The sequence below is a fragment of the Esox lucius genome, chromosome 21, assembly GCF_011004845.1.
Source record: "Esox lucius isolate fEsoLuc1 chromosome 21, fEsoLuc1.pri, whole genome shotgun sequence".
NCBI classification, from domain to species: domain Eukaryota; kingdom Metazoa; phylum Chordata; class Actinopteri; order Esociformes; family Esocidae; genus Esox; species Esox lucius.
In genome coordinates, this window is record NC_047589.1 from 15,350,623 (window position 1) to 15,370,169 (window position 19,547).

The 19,547-nt window shown below is 44.7% G+C and overlaps 1 protein-coding gene across 2 annotated transcripts in view; it reads left to right on the forward strand.

The window, feature by feature from the left end:
- Positions 1–1,337: 1,337 nt before the first annotated feature.
- Positions 1,338–19,547, forward strand: part of ccny (cyclin Y) — a 30,240-nt gene continuing 12,030 nt past the window's right edge. Inside the window, exon 1 of one of the 2 annotated variants that reach the window (XM_010885633.5) lies at positions 1,338–2,013. In XM_010885633.5, coding sequence (XP_010883935.1) covers positions 1,860–2,013 — 154 coding nt within the window. In that variant the 5' untranslated portion in view covers positions 1,338–1,859. The remainder of the gene's footprint in view (positions 2,014–19,547) is intronic. The other variant, XM_010885634.5, reaches the window with a different exon arrangement.

Genomic DNA, 19,547 nt, shown 5'->3' on the forward strand with positions numbered 1-19,547 from the left:
AAAACACAAATGCACATACACGGTACCTGCATGCGTAACAATTGATATTGAAGTTATTTAGAAGACAATCTTATTCAGAGTTACTTGTTAATGGCCCCAATGTCACTGCCAGTGCGCTCACAGGCACTGTAAAGGGAAACTGCTTAGAAATGGCCAGTCCTCAATGGATGTCATACTTCTGACCTAGTCTAAAATCAAATAGACTCTGGATTTAGCCCAGAGAAATGTATTTATTATTCCAATTGGACTCTTAGTATCTCACCCGGCACAGCCAGAAGAGGACTGGTCACCCCTCTGAGCCTGGGTCCTCTCTAGGTTTCTTCCTAATATTCAACCTTCTTAGGGAGTTTTTCCTAGCCACTGAAATTCAACACTACTGTTGTTTGCTCCTTGGGGTTTAAGGCCAGGTGTCTCTGTAAAGCACTTTGTAACAACTGCTGTTGTAAAAAGGGCTTTATAAATACATTTGATTGATTTGATTGATGTCAATGCTAAAATGAGATTTTGGGCCCTACAAGCCTTTACCCATATACATTCTCCTAGACTGTGCAATATGTATCATATCTCTTACAACTCCTCTGCCACTTGTACTTGCAGATTTGCAGATTTGCTTTAGATGCTTGTAGCATTACCACTGTCCCAGAGCATGTAAAACAATCCTTCCATGCCTACTCTGCTATGCACGGAAAACATGGCAAACGTCTCGGTTTCCTCTTCTTTTCCTGAGCACGTTTTAATGTAATGACATGTCTGCACCAGTAGGATGCACTAAAGCACTACAATAGACAATTGATATGCCTACATATAGCCCTCGCTGATTAACTCGAATACTGCACGTACAATGTCTACATTGTCATGAACACTGTTGGCTCAACAAAAAGGCATCTAAGGACATTGACCATGTGAAATCTCAAACGGAGCCTTAAGTGGCTCATAATAATGGATTATACTACCGGAATCCATTCCGTTTTTGAAATAATTGATAATCTCAGATGCGGAACCTAAGGGGTGTCCTGTTTTCAGTCAGTTGATGGGAAATTCCCATTTTGCAATATGGTAAAAAAAAAAAAAGAAGTTTTATGCGAACTACTCTAAATTATGTGCACGTGCAATGCTTTTGTTTTTAGATAATGGGCATGGAAAACATATCTCATAGTAGGCCTAAATATGTGGTTGTATTTTACTATTACATATTTTTTTATATATATTACTTTGTATATGTAAATTACAATTCCAGAACTTTTCATTTTTCTCTTAGATACTTTAATACCGTTTCAGAGTAGGCCTGCCCATGCTGGTATTTGGTAGGCTACTTCGTTACTCACAGCAAGCATGGTTAGTAACCACCCACTTGAACCGGAACCTTTTCCATCAAATGGCTACAGTGTTGACACACTGATAAGCGGATGCGTCGGTTGCAAACATGTATCGCTTTATTTTTCACGGTAGCAGGGTTTTATTTTAGTTGTACAGTTATTAAAACGAAGCTGCAGGTTTTAGTCGAATTGTAAGCTCAACAGTAAACAGCAGTAGGCTATCCTAAATCTAAAGATAGCGTGGGCATAGCGGATTTCTGCGTCCGACGGGGGATTTGGCGAAGCACCATTTGTGCTATAATTTAGAGGCATTATTTACCATCTGATTCATCTGCGTTTTATGTTACATTAGGGACAATTTAGGACCGGACATGGTTGTGTAACTGAACCTGTATTTTTTCAGTTTTTTTCTACTCGCGCTCTGACCAAGTGTCCGCGTTTACGCCCCATCACTCTCATCCGTCCGTTTCGTGATTGACTAGGAAGACGACGACGACGGAATCGCCTGTATTTGTGTTTTTTCAGTACTACTGAGAACTAACGATGGGGAATACGACCTCCTGCTGCGTATCGTCGAGCCCCAAGATCAGAAGAAATGCCCATTCGAGGTTAGAACCCTACCGCGCCGAACAGGAGTTGAGTAGAGAAGATACAGGCTGCAACCTACAACACATAAGCGACAGAGAGAACATCGACGGTAGGACATCATGAGTTTCTTTTCGCACACTAATTTGATGTTTTGGTGCTGACCGTTTGGCAATGCACATACTGTGTTACCGAAACGATGTTTTTGTAATGCAGTTATTTTCCTGATACCCGTACGCTTCAAAGGAAAGAAAAACCTGGGAATACCCATGAGGAGGTCTATGCATAAATCAGAAATGGTAACCGATTCCCAGAGCAGGCTACATATGGTTCTGGATTGATCTGCATGTGTGTTGGCTGGGACTAGGTAGTGTGCCACTCCAAAGTGCCCCTCCATACAATGGGTGTTTTGTGGCAGTTAAAATACGTCTGTTGTCCATGATCACCACTGTGGGTTCTTTTTGTCAGGGCACCAGTTGTTTTCCTCTCAAGAAATGAAAGGCAGCATGATGTATCTTTCAGGAACATTTCTTATGCTTGGAATGTTTACATTTTCAATAGAGTTCCGACTTTTGTTTTTATCAGAAGCAATCACTTTTGTATGTGAAAACACGGAATCCTGGTAATTACTTCATGTACTAAACCCACGGCACTTGTTTTGTGCCAACTAATCTGTCTGCCTGAGTAGGGCACCTGGCTCGTGCCCCGGAGGCAGCATGGTTCCAAAGTGAATGTAATCACCTTTTACCCATACAAACTCCCCTAATCAGGGCAAGCAGTGCAAGATAATCAAACCCCCTCTGTTTATCCAGCACCAGGATGTATTTATTTGCTAGCTGGCCAGAACACGTCCCTAATCTGGTGGGAGTTTAATGCAGCGAGTGTGCTCTACAGCTGTTCAGTTTTGTAATGCAACCACTCCGACAGCCTCCCTCTACTAATGCAGTGTGTTCTTCTAAAACGACATGGATGAAATAAAAGGAAGATGTGAGACAAAGTAAGGCAGTGACATGGTGAGTTTAGCTTGGCAGGATATTCCAGATACAACCACCATTGCCCTACGGATCTATCTTATTTTGGGGTCGTTCCAGATTTCTACCTCCATATCTGAGTGGGATTCCCCACCCTATGTAGGCTCAGAAAAGCCGCAGACTGTTCTTTCTCACCCTAGTCCTCCAGGAGAGCCCATGCGCGAAGCAGGCAGACACAGTTACAACTCAAATAGGATTTATCTTTTGTATCATCTGCTGATTTCGTCTTCTATCTACCCCGTCCAGTCTCTGGATCATGTAGTGACTTTCTCCCATATCCTTTTAGTGAAATGACAACAATGCCCTACCTAATTTTCACCCAGATGTACATATATGAAAACAATATGATGTTATGTAGCAGAGAACTCTAACCATATGCTGAGTGAGTGTAAAAAATCTAAAGATGTTGTTGGGCCAGATTTGGCTCCAGGGCATGAGTGGCTGGTAGCTTCTGCTCTGCAATGTTTGTGGACGCTGTAGAACATGGACTGTTTGTTTTGGACCAGTGTTTACTGTACTCATTGGGGCCAGCCATTTAGCCCTCCGAGTGTCTACCAATGACATTCCTAGGTCAGGTGACACATTACATTAGCTAAATGAACCTTTCTCAGAATGTATGCGGGTATGTGTGTGTGTACTATCCTGTCATCAGGAGACATTAACTTTGCTTAGGGGGTCTTGTATGGATGCACAGTTAACAAGGAATGGGCTGGGGAATGGGGTCATGCAATTTTTGCGTTTATATGTTGATTGAAAGGGCTTCAGACTAAAGGTATGTGTTGCATTAACCAAGATATTTCTTTATACTTTGTAATTTACTCCAAAGTATATAAAATAGATTGATATGGCACCTATGTTTTATTGGCACATCCTGAGGGGTGTGTGGTTTGACCACTTTTCACTGTCAGCAGTCTGCAATGACTGAAATAAAATGTGCACCCTGTACAGTGATTGTCATACATATATCTATATTTGGCTTGTATCATCGCTAGTTTGTTCACATTTAGAAAAATGCCGTCATGTTGATTAGATTTTACACTTGCAGCCATGGCTGATTTTAACACCTAAAGTGAATAGAGTTGTTTACTAGTCCCCTTAAGGGCTTAGGCAAATAAAAATAAATAAAAAATAATAACCTTTTGGATCGGTGCCTAGGAGTAAGGAAGAAAGACACAAAACTGCCTTTTCAAACTGAATGAATAATTTACTATTTTTATCTCCTCTGATCTTAGATTATTGAAGCAGACTTTGTAAGGCATGTGGTAAAAAATGTGTAAGGTAAGGATGTCATCTAGTGTGTTAATGTTCTCAGGCAGTCTGTTAATCACCAATTCAATTGGTTTGTGGCGCACTTCAATCTCTAGTAATTCCTATGTGCCAATTGAATAATAATGCATGTCAGGTAACCTCACTGACCAGGCTGGAAACTCTAATTGAACTACTAATGATATGTTGCATTAGGTGAATCTCTGTTGTTGGTTGTCTTTAGGCCCGATGGAATTAATTGCATTGCAGTGTATGGCTTTCTGACTCCAACTCTCCCTCTGGGTGTCAGGGTATGGCAGTTAGGGCATCCTATCCTCCTTAACCTACAAAATGAGCACAGCGTAAGGGCCTCACTATTTCAATGTTGCTGTTGTGGGTGTCATTTACGGTCAGAGCAGGGTTTGCTCAGTTTGGTTTTAAAAGAAAAAGACTTAGGCGGAGTGACTGCTGTTACCTAAAAAGTATCTCTTGGGAAATGGTGAATGGAAAGAAATGATTTTGATGGGAAAATGTGTTTTGAATTCTGTGTTAGCGCAGCAGAAACAATATAGTGTAAAATTAATCTCTCAGGAGGATTTAGTCCTGTACCATTTCCAGTTTCACAGAGGAACAATACGGAAAAGATTCCATTTCAAGACAAGTTGATTTCTGAAGCACTAATGCGAATCCCGTTGCCCGTAACAATCTCATGTAGCTCCACTCAGTGGGGGACTCCAGGGTGGGATCTCTGATGCCTGCGCTACAATCAGTTAATCTCCTGTCAATTGCGAAGCAGTCGACATTGTGCGCTTCTGTATTCACGTTGCTGTACAATGAGGCGTGTTTAGTCGGCGGATGTGGATTTGACATTTTCTATGAAGAGAACACTGTGCATCTCGTGGAAAAGATGGCGACTCTGCAGTATCCTGTACACCTATTGGTTCTGGTGATGATGGCGCAATACTGCTTACTCAAGTGTCTTTTAAAATGGTTATTTCTTTAGCAGTTAATAGTGCCATTGTAGCGATGACTGGTCATGGAGGTGTAGCTGACTAAATTAGCAGGCTTAATAATATACTATCTCAAAAGGCCAAGTTCAAAAGTTTATCCTGCTTAGTTGTGCATCAGTACAATATATATGCTTTTTGAGGGATAGGAATTTTAATCTTGAAACACTTATGGGAGAAATTGCTCAGCCTGTATTTTAGGCATGTACTTTTCCAAAGTTATCTATTTCTTGGTGAACTTCAGCTCTTCTACAAGCTTCTAGACAAGTCTATGTAGCTCACCTATGGTGTAACAAAGGAAACTACCCATCTCTACTTTCAGGCAATGCTCAAACCCTTCATCAATACCCAAGGTATTTGTTCTGTCACCACTGGTTTTTCTGCTCTGTCCAATCAAAGTTATTCTCAATGTTAGCACCTTAATGGTGGAACCAGCTTCCGTTCAAAGTTTTGACAGGAATGTCCCTGTCCGTTTTGAGAACATTTATGAAACACTAACTTTTTCCTTCTCTCTATGAATAAAACCTCAGGGTAAGGTTGCCTTGCAATAGACTTCACATACCTCAAATATCTCCTGACCTCCAATGTCTGGACCCTGGATACTGCCACCAACTGTTGAGACATTGTTGAAAGAAAATGTCTGAATAAATGTTGTCATATAATACTGCACAGTTTATATGGGTTGTTTAAATGTGGGTCAAAAACGGAAATTAAACTTCCTCATAGTTCAGCCGCTAGACATTTGTGGCCCGGAGTTTGAATGTTAGTTTAAGCGTTCTGAGTGGCCCTGGGGATCCCGAAGAGGGTATAGCAAATTGTCAGTGTCCTCCTCTTGGTGTGTACTGCTTTTCCACCAGTTTAATGGTTAATGTTCCACAGTCCGTGGGTAGACACTATTCATCCTTTTTCAGGACAGGAAAGAAGCGTTATTACTCAATCCTAAATGAGCTGTTAGTAGGGCTGGGCGATAACAACAAAAATCAGTACCGCGATAAGTGCACCCAATAGTTAGCAGGATGTCTAAACTGCGTTGGAATATGGCACAATTGCACTCAGCATTTTGAACACAAAGTTATTGCGATATATATTGTTAGAGGTAATTGGATCCACTTTTCTGTTGATGTCGCCCAGCCCTGCCTGTTCGGTTCAAGTCTGCAGTGTCGCGGGCCGGAGAAACAAGCTCTAACCTTAAATTCCTGTTAAATCTTTACTGCACATGGTCAGTGTAGGTGCAGGGTCATGTTAGAAAACTTTGCACAGGATGGGTATATCAGTAAAAACTCAAGGGTTCAAAGAGGGCTAAGGATTCTGGGAAGGGTGAGGAAGTTTTGATCATTCTCAGACTTTTACTGACGTGTTTGAAGTCTGGGTTCAGTGTGCCCTAAGTTAAAGGGTTCCCCTGTTGTTCTTCCTGAAAATGGACTAGGTCCCCATGTGTTGTTGGTTGGGAATCAGCTCCTCTTCTAAGGCATATGTAGGCCCCCATAGCATGAAGCGTTCATGTGGTCATAAAGAAAAAACAAGCATGTCCCATTTAAGAGTGGTGTTGCAGTTTAGTGTGAATCAATGTTGTATATATTTTTAGGCATCTCTAGAATTCAAATCTCTGTTTGAAAGTAATTCAAATGCATGTAGTTTGGATATTTGGTGATTGTATGCTAGGGCTCATTAACATGTCACATGACTCAATTCTCATTCATTTTGTTTGTTGTCAGTAGGGTGAAATAGGTGTATGACACACACACACAGGTGGCAAATTGAAGGGAAAGCCAACGTAAAGTGTTTCAGTAAGGTACTGGGCCACCAGAACAGCTCCAATGTGTCTTGACATAGATTCTACAACCCCGCTTCCAAAAAAGTCGGGATGCAGCGTAAAATGTCAAGAAAAACAGAATTCCATAATGTGCAAATAATTTAAAACGTATATTCAATAGAAAATATTATGAATACAACATATCAGATGTTGAAACTGGAAATACATTTCACTTTCAAAACCACAGCAATTGGTCTCCTCCGTTCCCAAACACTTACAGAGTATTGTTAAAAGAAGAGGTGATGCCACACAGTGGTAAACATGTCCCGGTCCCAACGTATTTGAAACGTGTTGCTGGCATCAAATTCAAAATGGGCATGTATTTTTCCAAAAACAATACAATTTCTCAGTTTCATCATTGGATATGTTGGCTTTGTACTATTTTCATTTAAATTTAGGGCTAAACAATTTGCACGTCATTGCGTTCTGTTTTTATTTGCATTTTACATCGCCTCCCACCTTTTTGGGAAATTGGGTTCTACAAGTCTTTGGAACTCTACTGGTGGGATGGAACGCACTCCTTCAAAAGATATTCCCTCTTTTTTTGATGATGGTGTTGGAGAATGCTGTCTACCATGTTGGTCCAAAATCTCCCATAGGCCAAAGTCATAGCAAATGATTCGCATAGTTTTCATACTGATAAAACCATTCAGAGACCGTTTGTGCCCTGTGGATGGGGGGTTATTGTCCTCCTGGAAGAGACATGATAATGAAACCAATTTCAAAGTAATCTTGTCCTCTTACCATCACCATCCAAAATCGTGGTCAAATCGGCCTGCTCAGTGTTTTCTATACATGCCACAGAGCATGATGGGATGTTAATTGCTTAATTGTATTGTGCATCCAGCCTCTTTAGAATACTGCAGGTCAGGGGTTACCACACTCTGGAGGTCTTCTGTAGGTCATGGGAAGTGATATGGTATTATTGGTTTATGTTTCTCTTGGACTGAACTATGATGGCGGGGCTCAACCTGTCATTTGGCAGGTCAGCAAAACCCCTGCTACATATAGTGAGTGATTAGTATAAAGATAGCCTACATACAGACTAATAAGCTGTTTCTATCCAGACAGATGTCCCACCCTCAGGACCTGTACAGCCCTGTACTCTTTCTGTGGTCTTAGTGTCTTTTTTATGTTTTTTCAGGGTAGCTGACGTAATGCCGGATTGAAGGGGATGAATGCATCCATTAGCAGTCGGCAGCATCAAACGCTTTGTCAGAGCTCCTCTTCAGCCATTGTTTGGAGGTGTAGGAGTTGGAGCTGGCTATGTTTTGGAGTCGTGCGTGAATATCTCCCGGCAGCCTTTTCAAGGGGCCGCGAATAGATTGGGGTGTGAACGGCCCCGTCTGGACACCGGCCAGGTCTCCTCCCTCTGTGGCTGTCTCGCTCTTTCTGGCCGTCATACATTGTCTTTACTCAGGATGGGTGAGAGAGAACTTGTCAGCCACCAAATCATTCTAATGGGAAAATAGTAACTACCGTAGGTACTTTTTCACATTGGATTTCATTGTTCTTTTGTAGCCCTGATTGCTCTGTAGCCTTGTCTCATTTTTAGTTACTCAGTAGGAGTCATTATCCCCGGTATTTAAAAGGCCTATTCAATATTCCAACTGAACGGGGTACAGAGGAACCATGACTCTAATTAGCCCTGTACAAAGCCACTCTGAAGATTTAATTACTTAGCTGACTGCTGTAAATTCCTTGTAGCAGAATGTGAAGAACCCAAAAAAAAAATCTATATTCTCAGTGAATGAACGGTCTGTATGTTGAAGCAGATGAAACCTGCTGGGAAAAAGGCAATTCCCATGATGACATCAGACCCACAGCTGCCTATGAAGAGGCCAGGTTAGATCGTAATGCCACGTGATGAAAAGTGTCTTTGTTTTCCATAAGGGACACCTCAAAACCTAACATTTTTAAAGAAAACAACGGAACGCTAGGCTAGGCTATTTCTTCAGTTTCCGATTGATTAATGATGAGTGAGTGGACTGGAGGCACTGAAAGAGATGTTAACTTGTGAGGTGTAGGGCTTGACTCGACAAATGCAGTGTTAATTCACCATGCTGTTTGTCAGTTAGTCAGTCAGTCAATCCTATTTCAACTGCAGCTATAACACCAGGTATGTAGATAGTTATCTCTCGTGGTGACTCCTCCCTACAGCCAAGTTTGCCAGATCTGTAGTGGATGAGCCAGAACAACCAACCAACCCTGCATGATGGGAATCAACACTCAGTTCACTCAGTAGATGTGGAAAGACATCCAGAAAGGCTTCTACTGCCTGTCTGTCATGGTTTTTGGTTACTTGGCACAGGTCCCTGCCTGCATGGATTCCTGAGAGAGAAAGGTCCTCTAGTGAATAGCTTGTTGTGTCTAAGCCACCAGTTACCAAGCCAATGAGGGTTAATTTCAACACCCCACTGGCTAGCCTTGTGTCCGCCTCAAGTGGCCTCTTACACCCATTGTGTGCTAATTTTGACATGGACCATGTCTGCTGGGTTTGCCCCTTCAGTGCTGTATCCTCGACAGGTGCTTGGCTGCTGGGCTCTGGGCCGGAGCATCGGTTTCCTGGCCTCCCATTCTCCCCGGCCTGTTGTCCCTCTGGAGCCTGGCCAGCTCTCGTACACGTCGGCACCTGGCAGACCCTTGATGACCTCGCAGATACCGGTGCGAGCATGTCCCCCGGGCCATGCCTGTGGAGCAACGGCAACAGTGAAGTCTTTAACTGCGGTCACGTACGCCCCGCGGACCGTCACCGTAAAGTTCTTATGTCACAGCCTTGTAAAGTTCTTATGTCACAGCCTTGTAAAGTTCTTATGTCACAGCCTTGTAAAGTTCTTACGTCACAGCCTTGTAAAGTTCTTACGTCACAGCCTTGTAAAGTTCTTACGTCACAGCCTTGTAAAGTTCTTACGTCACAGCCTTGTAAAGTTCTTACGTCACAGCCTTGTAAAGGTCTTACGTCACAGCCTTGTAAAGTTCTTACGTCACAGCCTTGTAAAGGTCTTACGTCACAGCCTTGTAAAGGTCTTACGTCACAGCCTCGTAAAGGTCTTACGTCACAGCCTTGTAAAGGTCTTACGTCACAGCCTTGTAAAGGTCTTACGTCACTTAGACAGATTAGACCCTTCTCTATTGAACTATGTAATAGAGTAGAGCTTCAAATTGTCTATTTGGCTGCAAATTGAATGTAGCGTTTTGCGTATGGAACTCCTGGGATAATTGTTGTTGTCTACATTGTTGAGAGGCTTTACTCATGCAACAACACCCATGGTGAGACACACCCAGGCTGCCCAGTAAGGCCTTGATGAATGGTCATGTTGAAAAATAGCGTCTCAATAGGTCTTTGTTTCTCTCTTTCTATCTCTCTGTCTCTCTCTCTTTCTCTCTGTCTGGTGAATTCCATGGTCTTTACTGCAATCTAAAAAAATCTAAGAATGTTGTAAAATGCTTCAAAACATTCAAAATCAATTCACATTCTGGTTAACGTCTCTATACTGAATTGATTCCGAATCTATATACCCATATATCCAGAATTAGTTATTGTGGTAAATAGCATTTTTTAAACATGGTTTCACCGAATAGTGTCGAGACATTATTCAGTTTATTGTCTTTGTTTCGAGAAAAAAAAAAGAAGTTAACCAACATAGTTTGGTGGATCAATTAAGAGCATGGAAAGGGTGAAATTAAGATCCCATGTAAAAATGGGTGAACTTCGTCGTTAACATTATAGTTTTTGGGTACCTTTCTTGTCCATATCAATTTGAATCCCCTTTTTTCTCCTTCGTTCTGTAATTTAGTTCACATCGCCTGCGCATACACATCAATCCATTCTACTTTTTTGCCACACTGCTTCTCAAAACCATCAAGTCCCTGTGATCTGGTAGATCTCTCTCATCCCTACAGTCAGCACCTTTCTTCAGCCATCATTCTTTTCAGTTCTTGTCTGCCAGTGACTAAAATGAATCTTGCAAAAGATTCTTGAGCTTTACACTTTCATCACCCCTTATTTGTTCAGACTCAAAATGTCTGAACTGCTATCGGGTTACTGCACCTTCTAAGCACCTTATCCATCTGTCACCTCATGGTGAGCTACCAAGCCCCTTGTTTCAGTTGTATTCATAAACATGAATTCATATGGTGATCAGTTAGGCACCTAATCCATCCGTACCACCTCATTCAGTGTAACTTTTTGACCTCTTGCTTAATCCATTGTACGTAATGTTTTTGGTTGTCTTAGATTTTTTAGCATATTGTTTTGTAACTGAGTGTTTGACGAAGTTCCTTCGTCAGGGGATTTATCAAAGTGCAGAGAAAACTCTACTGATCCCGGGTGACGCTGGGCAATTTCCATCACCCTTCAGGTTTCCTGGACACTCGTTAGATAGTGGCACGGCTTCAACTTGGACTGTGGCGGTCAGCACGTGCTGCAAAAAACACCTCTTTGAATGATTTTGGGTTCCTTTACATCGAAATGATTCTCTTTCGCTCTGTCTTTCTCTTTCTATATGTCTTTCTTTTTGAGGACAGCTTTTGTAGACTGTAGGATGGCTCAGTAGAAGTCCTCTTCAGCCTCTGTTGCTTAGTTACAGGGAGGGTAGCAGGAGGGGAGTGTCTGTGGGAAGCATAGTGTTGACCCCCCCCCCCCCCACACTCTCCTCTGCCTATCCTGGAATCCCAGTCCTCCTAAGGATCTTCAGGACCCCCCTTCACCCACTCACAGCTCAGCCGGTCCCAAAATAATACTGGCCACAAACTCATAAACCCTGCCTGTGGCACAAAGTGTGTTTAAATGTAACCTAACCACTCCGCTCCCCTCACAACTAACCTTGAATTCATGGATGTCGACTTTGTGGCTGTTTCTTTGTGGTTTGTGGCTTTGGAAGCTACTGATGACACTGATCCGTGTGACTCTGTAGAACAACTTTCACCTGGAAGATGGCTGATCATTTATGCGTAGTGTCAGCTTGGAATGTATACCAATACGAAAGTGATGACTTATCTCAAGACATTAGATGAAATAAGGAGGACGTCCTACCAAAAGGGATTTGTCGCGGACAGTTTAACATACTCAACTCTGTGTGCCTGTGGGTTTTTGAGAGCTGGTGTTCTTCCTGTCCCTGCTCAAAAGAGGAACCATTAACTTGAGTCCATGTCGTTTCCGGACTCCAAACGATGCCTAGGCCTCAAGCTACTCATCTTCCATTGCTTGGGAGCACTGCGGATGGAACTGGGGCTGGTTGGAGCCTGACAGAGCGTGATACCCACTGTGACCTCCGGGCTTCTGCGCTGCTTCAACTCTCGGCTAATTGCAGCCATCCGTCTCCTCTAAACGATTCATCCCCGGTGCTAAAATGCCAGGCAGCACAACGCTAACTAACCCAATCGGTATGCATGACAAGACCTATGCCACAGGGAGGGTTGAGAAATATTACACACATCCAGGGACATTTGGGCCCAGGATTTGAATGTGCTTGGACTTTCATTGTAGATTTTCATAAATAGGTTTGGTTTTATCTCACTGAATGACTTTCTTTTTGAGGAAGAGAGTGTCTGATTTCTCCTCATAGGCCTCGGATGAATCTGTCTGAGGTGACCTCACTCTGTCTCTTGCTGAGCCAGGCTGCCTGGTATTTTTAACACAATAGGTTTCCCTTCATGTTGAAACCACACACAAAGGGAACTTTGATTTAGATGTAATTTAGAATTTAACAGGGCGAGTGTTTAGGGTTTGGGGGGGATGCTGCTCTAGAGCTGGAAGACTGTGTAAATATCCAGGGTAGATGGGTTGACAGAACCATGTCTTTTTACTTCAGAGTGGATGTGGTTCTGATGCGTAAGTGGAAGGGTGACTTTTAGTGTTTGGGCCACTACTAGGTAGTGTGTTCACTTAGTTACCATCTTTCCATATAAATATTAATGGGTGCCTCATTCAGAACTGTCACCTTATCAGTTGCCTCTGCTAGTCATTAGGAAGTGACCAGCCCTCTGGACAGGAAATATCAGCTGTGGCTGAATGTGTCGCCCCATAGATCGCTGTTAGGACCGTCTAATTACATTGTTAGAGGTCAAATGTTTTTATTGAAACTCCACATCTCAGATTCCACATTGGATTTCTTTGTTTAACCTTTTTCTCATACGAGGATGACCATCTCCTGGCGTGCACATACTTTCAAAGGTTAAGCCAGTCCAGTCAGCCAGTCCAGTCAGCAAGCCAGCCCTTTGGTCAGTCAGCATTCCAGTCTGTAAGACTGTCAACCGGTCTGGCCTGTCTATCTTTCCAGATAGCATGAAAGGCTTTGCCACTGTGCCTGGTGTGTGTATTGATTCCCATGACCACAGTCAACACTACCAGCCATAATAACCAACCTCAGAGCTGGTGTTCAGGGCAGGCGTTCAGGGCTGGGTGAACACATGTAAACACTGACCAGGGTTTGGTGGCCAGGCTGTTTGTTTTTGGGATTAATGCTTCATTGTGGGCTGAGTCCTGCTGTGTACTGACCTTCAGCTCAGGGTGGGTGGGGTGTGCTCTTCCAGCTAAGGTCGGCAGCAGCCTCCTCCTGATGTATAAATTGCCAGGTACCGCATTATAAAAGTCTGAAGTATACGTCTGAAAACAAGATCCCCACAGTATAGTTAATGTTCAAGTTTCGGAAACACTTTAACACCTTATAATGAACAAGAGGGGCAGCTAATTATCTCTGAGTAAACCATAATAACATGAATAAAGAACGCAGTTTCATTTTGAATTTAGAAATGTTATTTTTGTACGACCCTGTTTCCGAAAAAGACAACCCATCTAATGTTGAAAATGAGAAATGTTATTGTTTCTGGAAAAGTATATGGCCACTTTGAATTTGATGCCAGCAACATTGGCATCTAATTCAGTTGGCTCAGAAAAGTTACCAAGGAATGATGTATAAATAAGATTGATATATATAATACGTTTACTTGGCAGCTATAGTTTTGTATTAAATGTTTTTAATAATAGAAGAGTAGAATAATAGAAATGAGTCTGACTGGTTATGGCTTGCAGTATGTTGGAGTAATTGAAGGCTGTGGCGAGGCACTGTGCTTGGCTGTTCTTGCTGCTGACACTAGCCTGTCTGTCATCATTTAGCACTGACAGCATAAATAGCACCGTAAGCCATTATATTGCTCCACAGCCAAGCCATGGGAGGGAGGCCCATCACCTCTCCTCTGTCTTGGTGGGAAAGTAGGCCCTAGCCCTGTCTGGTGGATGTGATCAGGGCAATAATAAGAATGGCTAGAGAGGGAAATGGTGAGCTTATTTTAGCAGTGCCTCCATCTGCTTTTCCTCAGGAGGCGGTGGGTGCGAGATCAGTTAGTCATGTCCTCTCCTATTCAGTAACTATTGAGTTCCTTTTATTTCAGGGATATTTCCTCTTCACTGAACGGCCAGCTGAGACACTTAGCCTCTCTTTGTCAGAACATTAAGTAATGACCTTGTTGGTCTGATAAACAGTGCTTTCTTACCTGGCTGTTCATTGTTCTGAATCTTAGATTTCTAATCAGAATCAAAATATGTCTTGTTGACTTTCATCAAGTTCTAAGTTCAAAATCAAGTTGCATCAAGTTCAAATTACACAAAGTAAATGTTAAAAGCTACATTAAAACACTGTAATCAGTCTTTCAGTGTAGCAGAATAAAGCCACTTGAAAGAGAAGATAAAACCGAGTGAATCATGAATGAAACCGACTTGGCCTCATTTGTCTGTAGACAATTTCCTACCGGGTGTTGTTTCTCGATGAAGGGAGTGACTGTCTGATCAGTGTCAACAGACCTGTGAGGAGCAGGACCGATCCTTCTAGGACAGCATCATGAATAATAGAGGAAAAGTGTGTGCGCGTGCATGCGTAGCATAGTTTGTGACCTCAGGTGTTCCTCCGTCTCTCGCTCCCCTCCAGTGCTCAGTGCCAAACACCTCAAGAGTACTCCGTGCCTGAACACTATTGTTCTGTGTGGAACATGGCAGTGCATAATTCCCCACCTGGGAGCCTGGCCACGTAAAGCTACTGGATTTGGTTTTCCACTGATTTCCTCTGATCCTCAGCTAATATTTTCCACAACTGTTATTTCACAGATGAGCTGAAAGGCTGACGGTGCTGTGAAACATTTCCATTGTTTCCATCATGGCCCTTCATGGGGATTGAACCTGCGACCGTGGCGCTCTTACCACGTTGCACTACTTTGGACCTGGTCAGCATCATAGAGCCCCCTGGCCTATAGCATACCAGGTGGGTCAGGAGCCATTAGCGATTCAACCGCTTTATAAACCGTGCAAAGTACGTCGTCAGCTGAACAGATGCTCCTTTTAAAAGCTGTCGAGGCTCGTAAAAAGGGGTCGCCTGAGAGGACCAATGAGAGGCCATTGTTATGGTGATTAACAGACGTGTGTCAAACTGAGACCAAGACAGAGAAAAGAGAATATTTTAATCGCCATCAGAGGGGTCCACGCACTCTCTGGCGTTAGTAGAGGAGATAACTCCCAGAGAGTTTAGTCGGTTCGGGAAACTGCGGTAAGCTTTCTTCATCTTTTAGAGCAAATCACTTCGATGTCTTTTAATCTGTTCTTACATTGTGGACTGTGCGCGTGCGTGTGTGTGCGTGCTACTCTGTTTCCTATGAGGGATTTCAGCCCGGTGATACCCAATGCTTTGATGTAGCCAGGCTCGGTGGGAGATAGCCACAGGCTCCGGCTGGCTTATTAGAGTCTATGGGATAGTGGTGAAACTGTTGATGACTCAACCAGGCCCACCCCAGGCTTACTGGAGTACTGTTGAGGACCCTGGGTTATATCAGCCACCTCCACCACCATTAGCTGCTGAATGACCTCCCTCCACTGGTCCCCATCACCATTCATGGCTACCGTAACCCCATAAACAGAGTGGCATGGTTCAGGAGAGTGCCGGACCATAGCCCTCCGGTCTTGTGGAACGTTCACAGCAGACGGCGGTCTCGGTTCTCCTGCCGTTAATGTGGGAAGAAGGCTTAGCGGCATGAACGAATCCCCCACTGTCATTTCCTGAAAGTGCCACCATGGACCGGGCTCAGGAGAAATAGATGTTTCTTTCCCTGACCTGACCACCAGTCCAAGGCGAAAGCTGCCGCAGGCATGATAAGTTGGTTGGTTCACAACGCTAATCTCCTTTAAAGTGGCTATTTCACCTCAATGAACTAAGTCAAGGGAGAGGGATGGGTTTTTACCAGGGGGGGTGCTGTAAATGAACTGTCCTAAACCAGGTGGCCTCTCGAAAAGCACCCTATTCCCTTCATAGTGCCCTTGTTCTGACCAGGACAGGTGCCGTTTGGGACCCTGGTCTCCTGTAATGCTCAAGTCTAGAAAACCAGATGGCTAGTGTCCTGCAGCTGTGATGAAACCATGCTTGAAAGGATCGGTTTGAAAAGTGGACTTGAGAATCAGTCAACCTTGGGATTGTATCCGGGCGTTTAGGTCCCTCGGCACTTAAATGTGGCCTATTCTGTTTTCCTTTCCTCCCCCTGCCTCCTCTGGAGGACCTTTCTGCCGTTCCACTGGGCCAGAAGAAGAGCAGCCTGCCCACCTCACGCTGCCCCAAGGAGGATTTCAGATGAGCTGTGTCCGCTGTCCATGTAAGGCTTCTGCTGGGCCACATTGGTATGGCAGGTCTCAGGTGAGGAGTATGGCCAGGCGCACTGGGTTAACTGCGGGAGTGTAACGACTGGCATTTGAGATGTTTTCTCCATCTCAGAAAAGAGCTGCATGTCCAAAGCTGCATGTCCAATTTGTTCAAGTACGATTCATTTAAAAGTACCTAACTTGTCAGACACCTGACAGGGGTGTTCACGGCCTTGACAAGAAGGAGGGAAAAACAGTCCGGAGGTTGTCTTCTGCACTGTTCAACCAATCCAGTTAAATGTAGAGGAGTAAAGATGGCGTGTAAATTGTTAGTGTTCAAAAGTGGCAGGTGTTTCACAGGCTTGCTCTTTCCATTTTCCCTGAAAACCCCCACTTGGATTTTTGTGACGCTGCGGAGATTGTATTTGTGATTTTATTTTTTTGGTGACTGTTACCGTGGATGAAAGTTAAGCTGCACAGGAGCAGGACTGACCTACTTTGGTACTGTGTGTGTGTGTGTGTGTGTGTGTGTGTGTGTGTGTGTGTGTGTGTGTGTGTGTGTGTGTGTGTGTGTGTGTGTGTGTGTGTGTGTGTGTGTGTGTGTGTGTGTGTGTGTGTGTACAATCTAGTGTAATTGACTGACTTCATTTCACTAGAACAAGACCGGTAATACACAACCCACTACAATGGAGCTGGTTAGTTTTGTGTGGCCAGGCCCTGTGTGACTTCCTGCCCAGTTTCCTGAACTGGAAGCTGAGGCCACTTACGTCGATGGGCAGAGATGGGAGAGAGGCCTGGACCGTCATATAGGCTACGACAGGGCCGCACCCATAAAACTGCCCTAAAACAAAGACCACCATATTGTGTCTGATGTGAAACTCTTTCTGAAAGACAGACTTCAGAAAACCCTAAGTCAGTGTTTCTCAACCCTGCTCCTGGACGCCCCCCTGCCCTGCATGTTTTAGATCTCTCCCTGCCCTAACATACCTGATGTAGCTCATGAAGGACTTGATAATGAGCTGATCATTTGAAATTAGGCGTGACAGAGCAGGGAGAAATCTAAAACCTGCGGGGGGTTTGGGGGGGGGGGTGGGTGTTGAGAAACACTTTCCAAAGTACATGGACTAATAAACCTAGTTTTGGTCTGGCTCTCATGTCTTGTAGTTCTTTCCCAGACGACGATAAACTCTGGCGTCTTTTATTTATGGCCGTGCCGTACCCACAGTCTTTTGAAGTGCCTCTCATGACCCACTCCAGTTCTTAAGACCCGGAGCACAATAGCAGCTGCATTGCTTACATGACCACTAACGGATTGGTTGTTTTCCCAGGCTAGCCCGGGCCTCCTTACTAGCGTGTGTCATCAGTACACATGGAATTAACTCATATATGGTAACGAGCTACGAGTCACTGTTAGGATTGGAGTAGGACCTGATTCATCTGTGTTCTGATAAGGCTTTAGTTAAGTTGCCATGGAAAGGAAGCAGCAGATTTGGTTTTTTTGGGGGCGACTCACATTTCTAAGGCTTTTGGTCTGTGAGCTGGTGCACAAACCAAGTCCTCCACACTTACCCACCCCACACACACACACGCACCCACACACACCCTGCTCATGTTGAGTGAGCTGTTTTTTGGGCAGTGGATCTCATCTCTCTGCTGGGCTGCAGCTGGCCAGCTGGGTGGAGCCCCTTTCTGGCCTTTCCTGCCGGGATGACGTCATGCCTGGATGCCTGGGGCTGCTGACAGGGTCAGGACCCGGGGCTGGAACGGAGCTGCACTCATGGGGGTCGGTCGGAGATGTCAGGCTGTCACGGGGGTCTGCTGGGTGACTGAGTCGGGCGGGCGTGGGGGGTCTGTTGGGATGTCAAGCCAGATACCCGGCCAGGGAAAGGGGCTGAACAGTGAGATGTCAAGACCGACAAAGACAGCTGCTGGCTGGACCGGGAGACCGAGGGGCGGGACCGGGAGACCGAGGGGCGGGACCGGGAGACCGAGGGGCGGGACCGTGAGACTGAGGGGCGGGACCGGGAGACCGAGGGGCGGGACCGGGAGACCGAGGGGCGGGACCGGGAGACCGAGGGGCGGGACCGGGAGACCGAGGGGCGGGACCGGGAGACCGAGGGGCGGGACCGGGAGACCGAGGGGCGGGACCGGGAGACCGAGGGGCGGGACCGGGAGACCGAGGGGCTGGGTGTCAGGGTGGAGATCTGGGCGATCACCATAGTGGGACTAGACAGGGAACCAAAAGGGTGCCTAGTGAAATGGGGGAGGGGGGTTCCTGGGAGTATTGTCAGGTCTACCAGAGACTGCAGCCAGAGTGGGGATGGGTCGGGATTACAGAAGGCAACATTGTGTGGATGGAAATCAGTGGAAATGCATATCGTTTCAGTTCAGAGGCTCAGAATGCCACAGGGTTCACCGCAACAGTGATGAAATGATCCAAGAATGTTCTGAAGACATATCACTTGACACGTTTCTCTCCATGCCTTTTTTGGTTCCTAGTTAGGACAGGATGACGGTGGGCCGGGAAATAAATATTATCAACGGTTTTGCCTGCCATGGTTACGTCTAAAATATTCTGCGATTTGTCCTGATGTATGTGTTATCACGTTAAGACCCGGTGTGTGTGAAAGTGTCACATAGACAGGCCATTGATCAAATGAGACATTTTAATTGCGGTTTCAATCTTCCTACAGCCCAAGCACAGCTCCCTCAGCCTTAGGCCACCTGGTGGCTGATATGTGTAAGTGCACATCTCATTGACCTTTCAGTTGGAAGGTTTGGGTTGCTTCCCTCTCACTTGGCACCCTCCTGTTACTATGAGCCCATTGTGTTCAGTACACTACATCTGTAATAGGGTCCTATCTGTTACACATCCTACTGAACATGTATCTCTAGACAGACAGGAGCCCACTTCTGTTAATGGGTCTCCCTTGT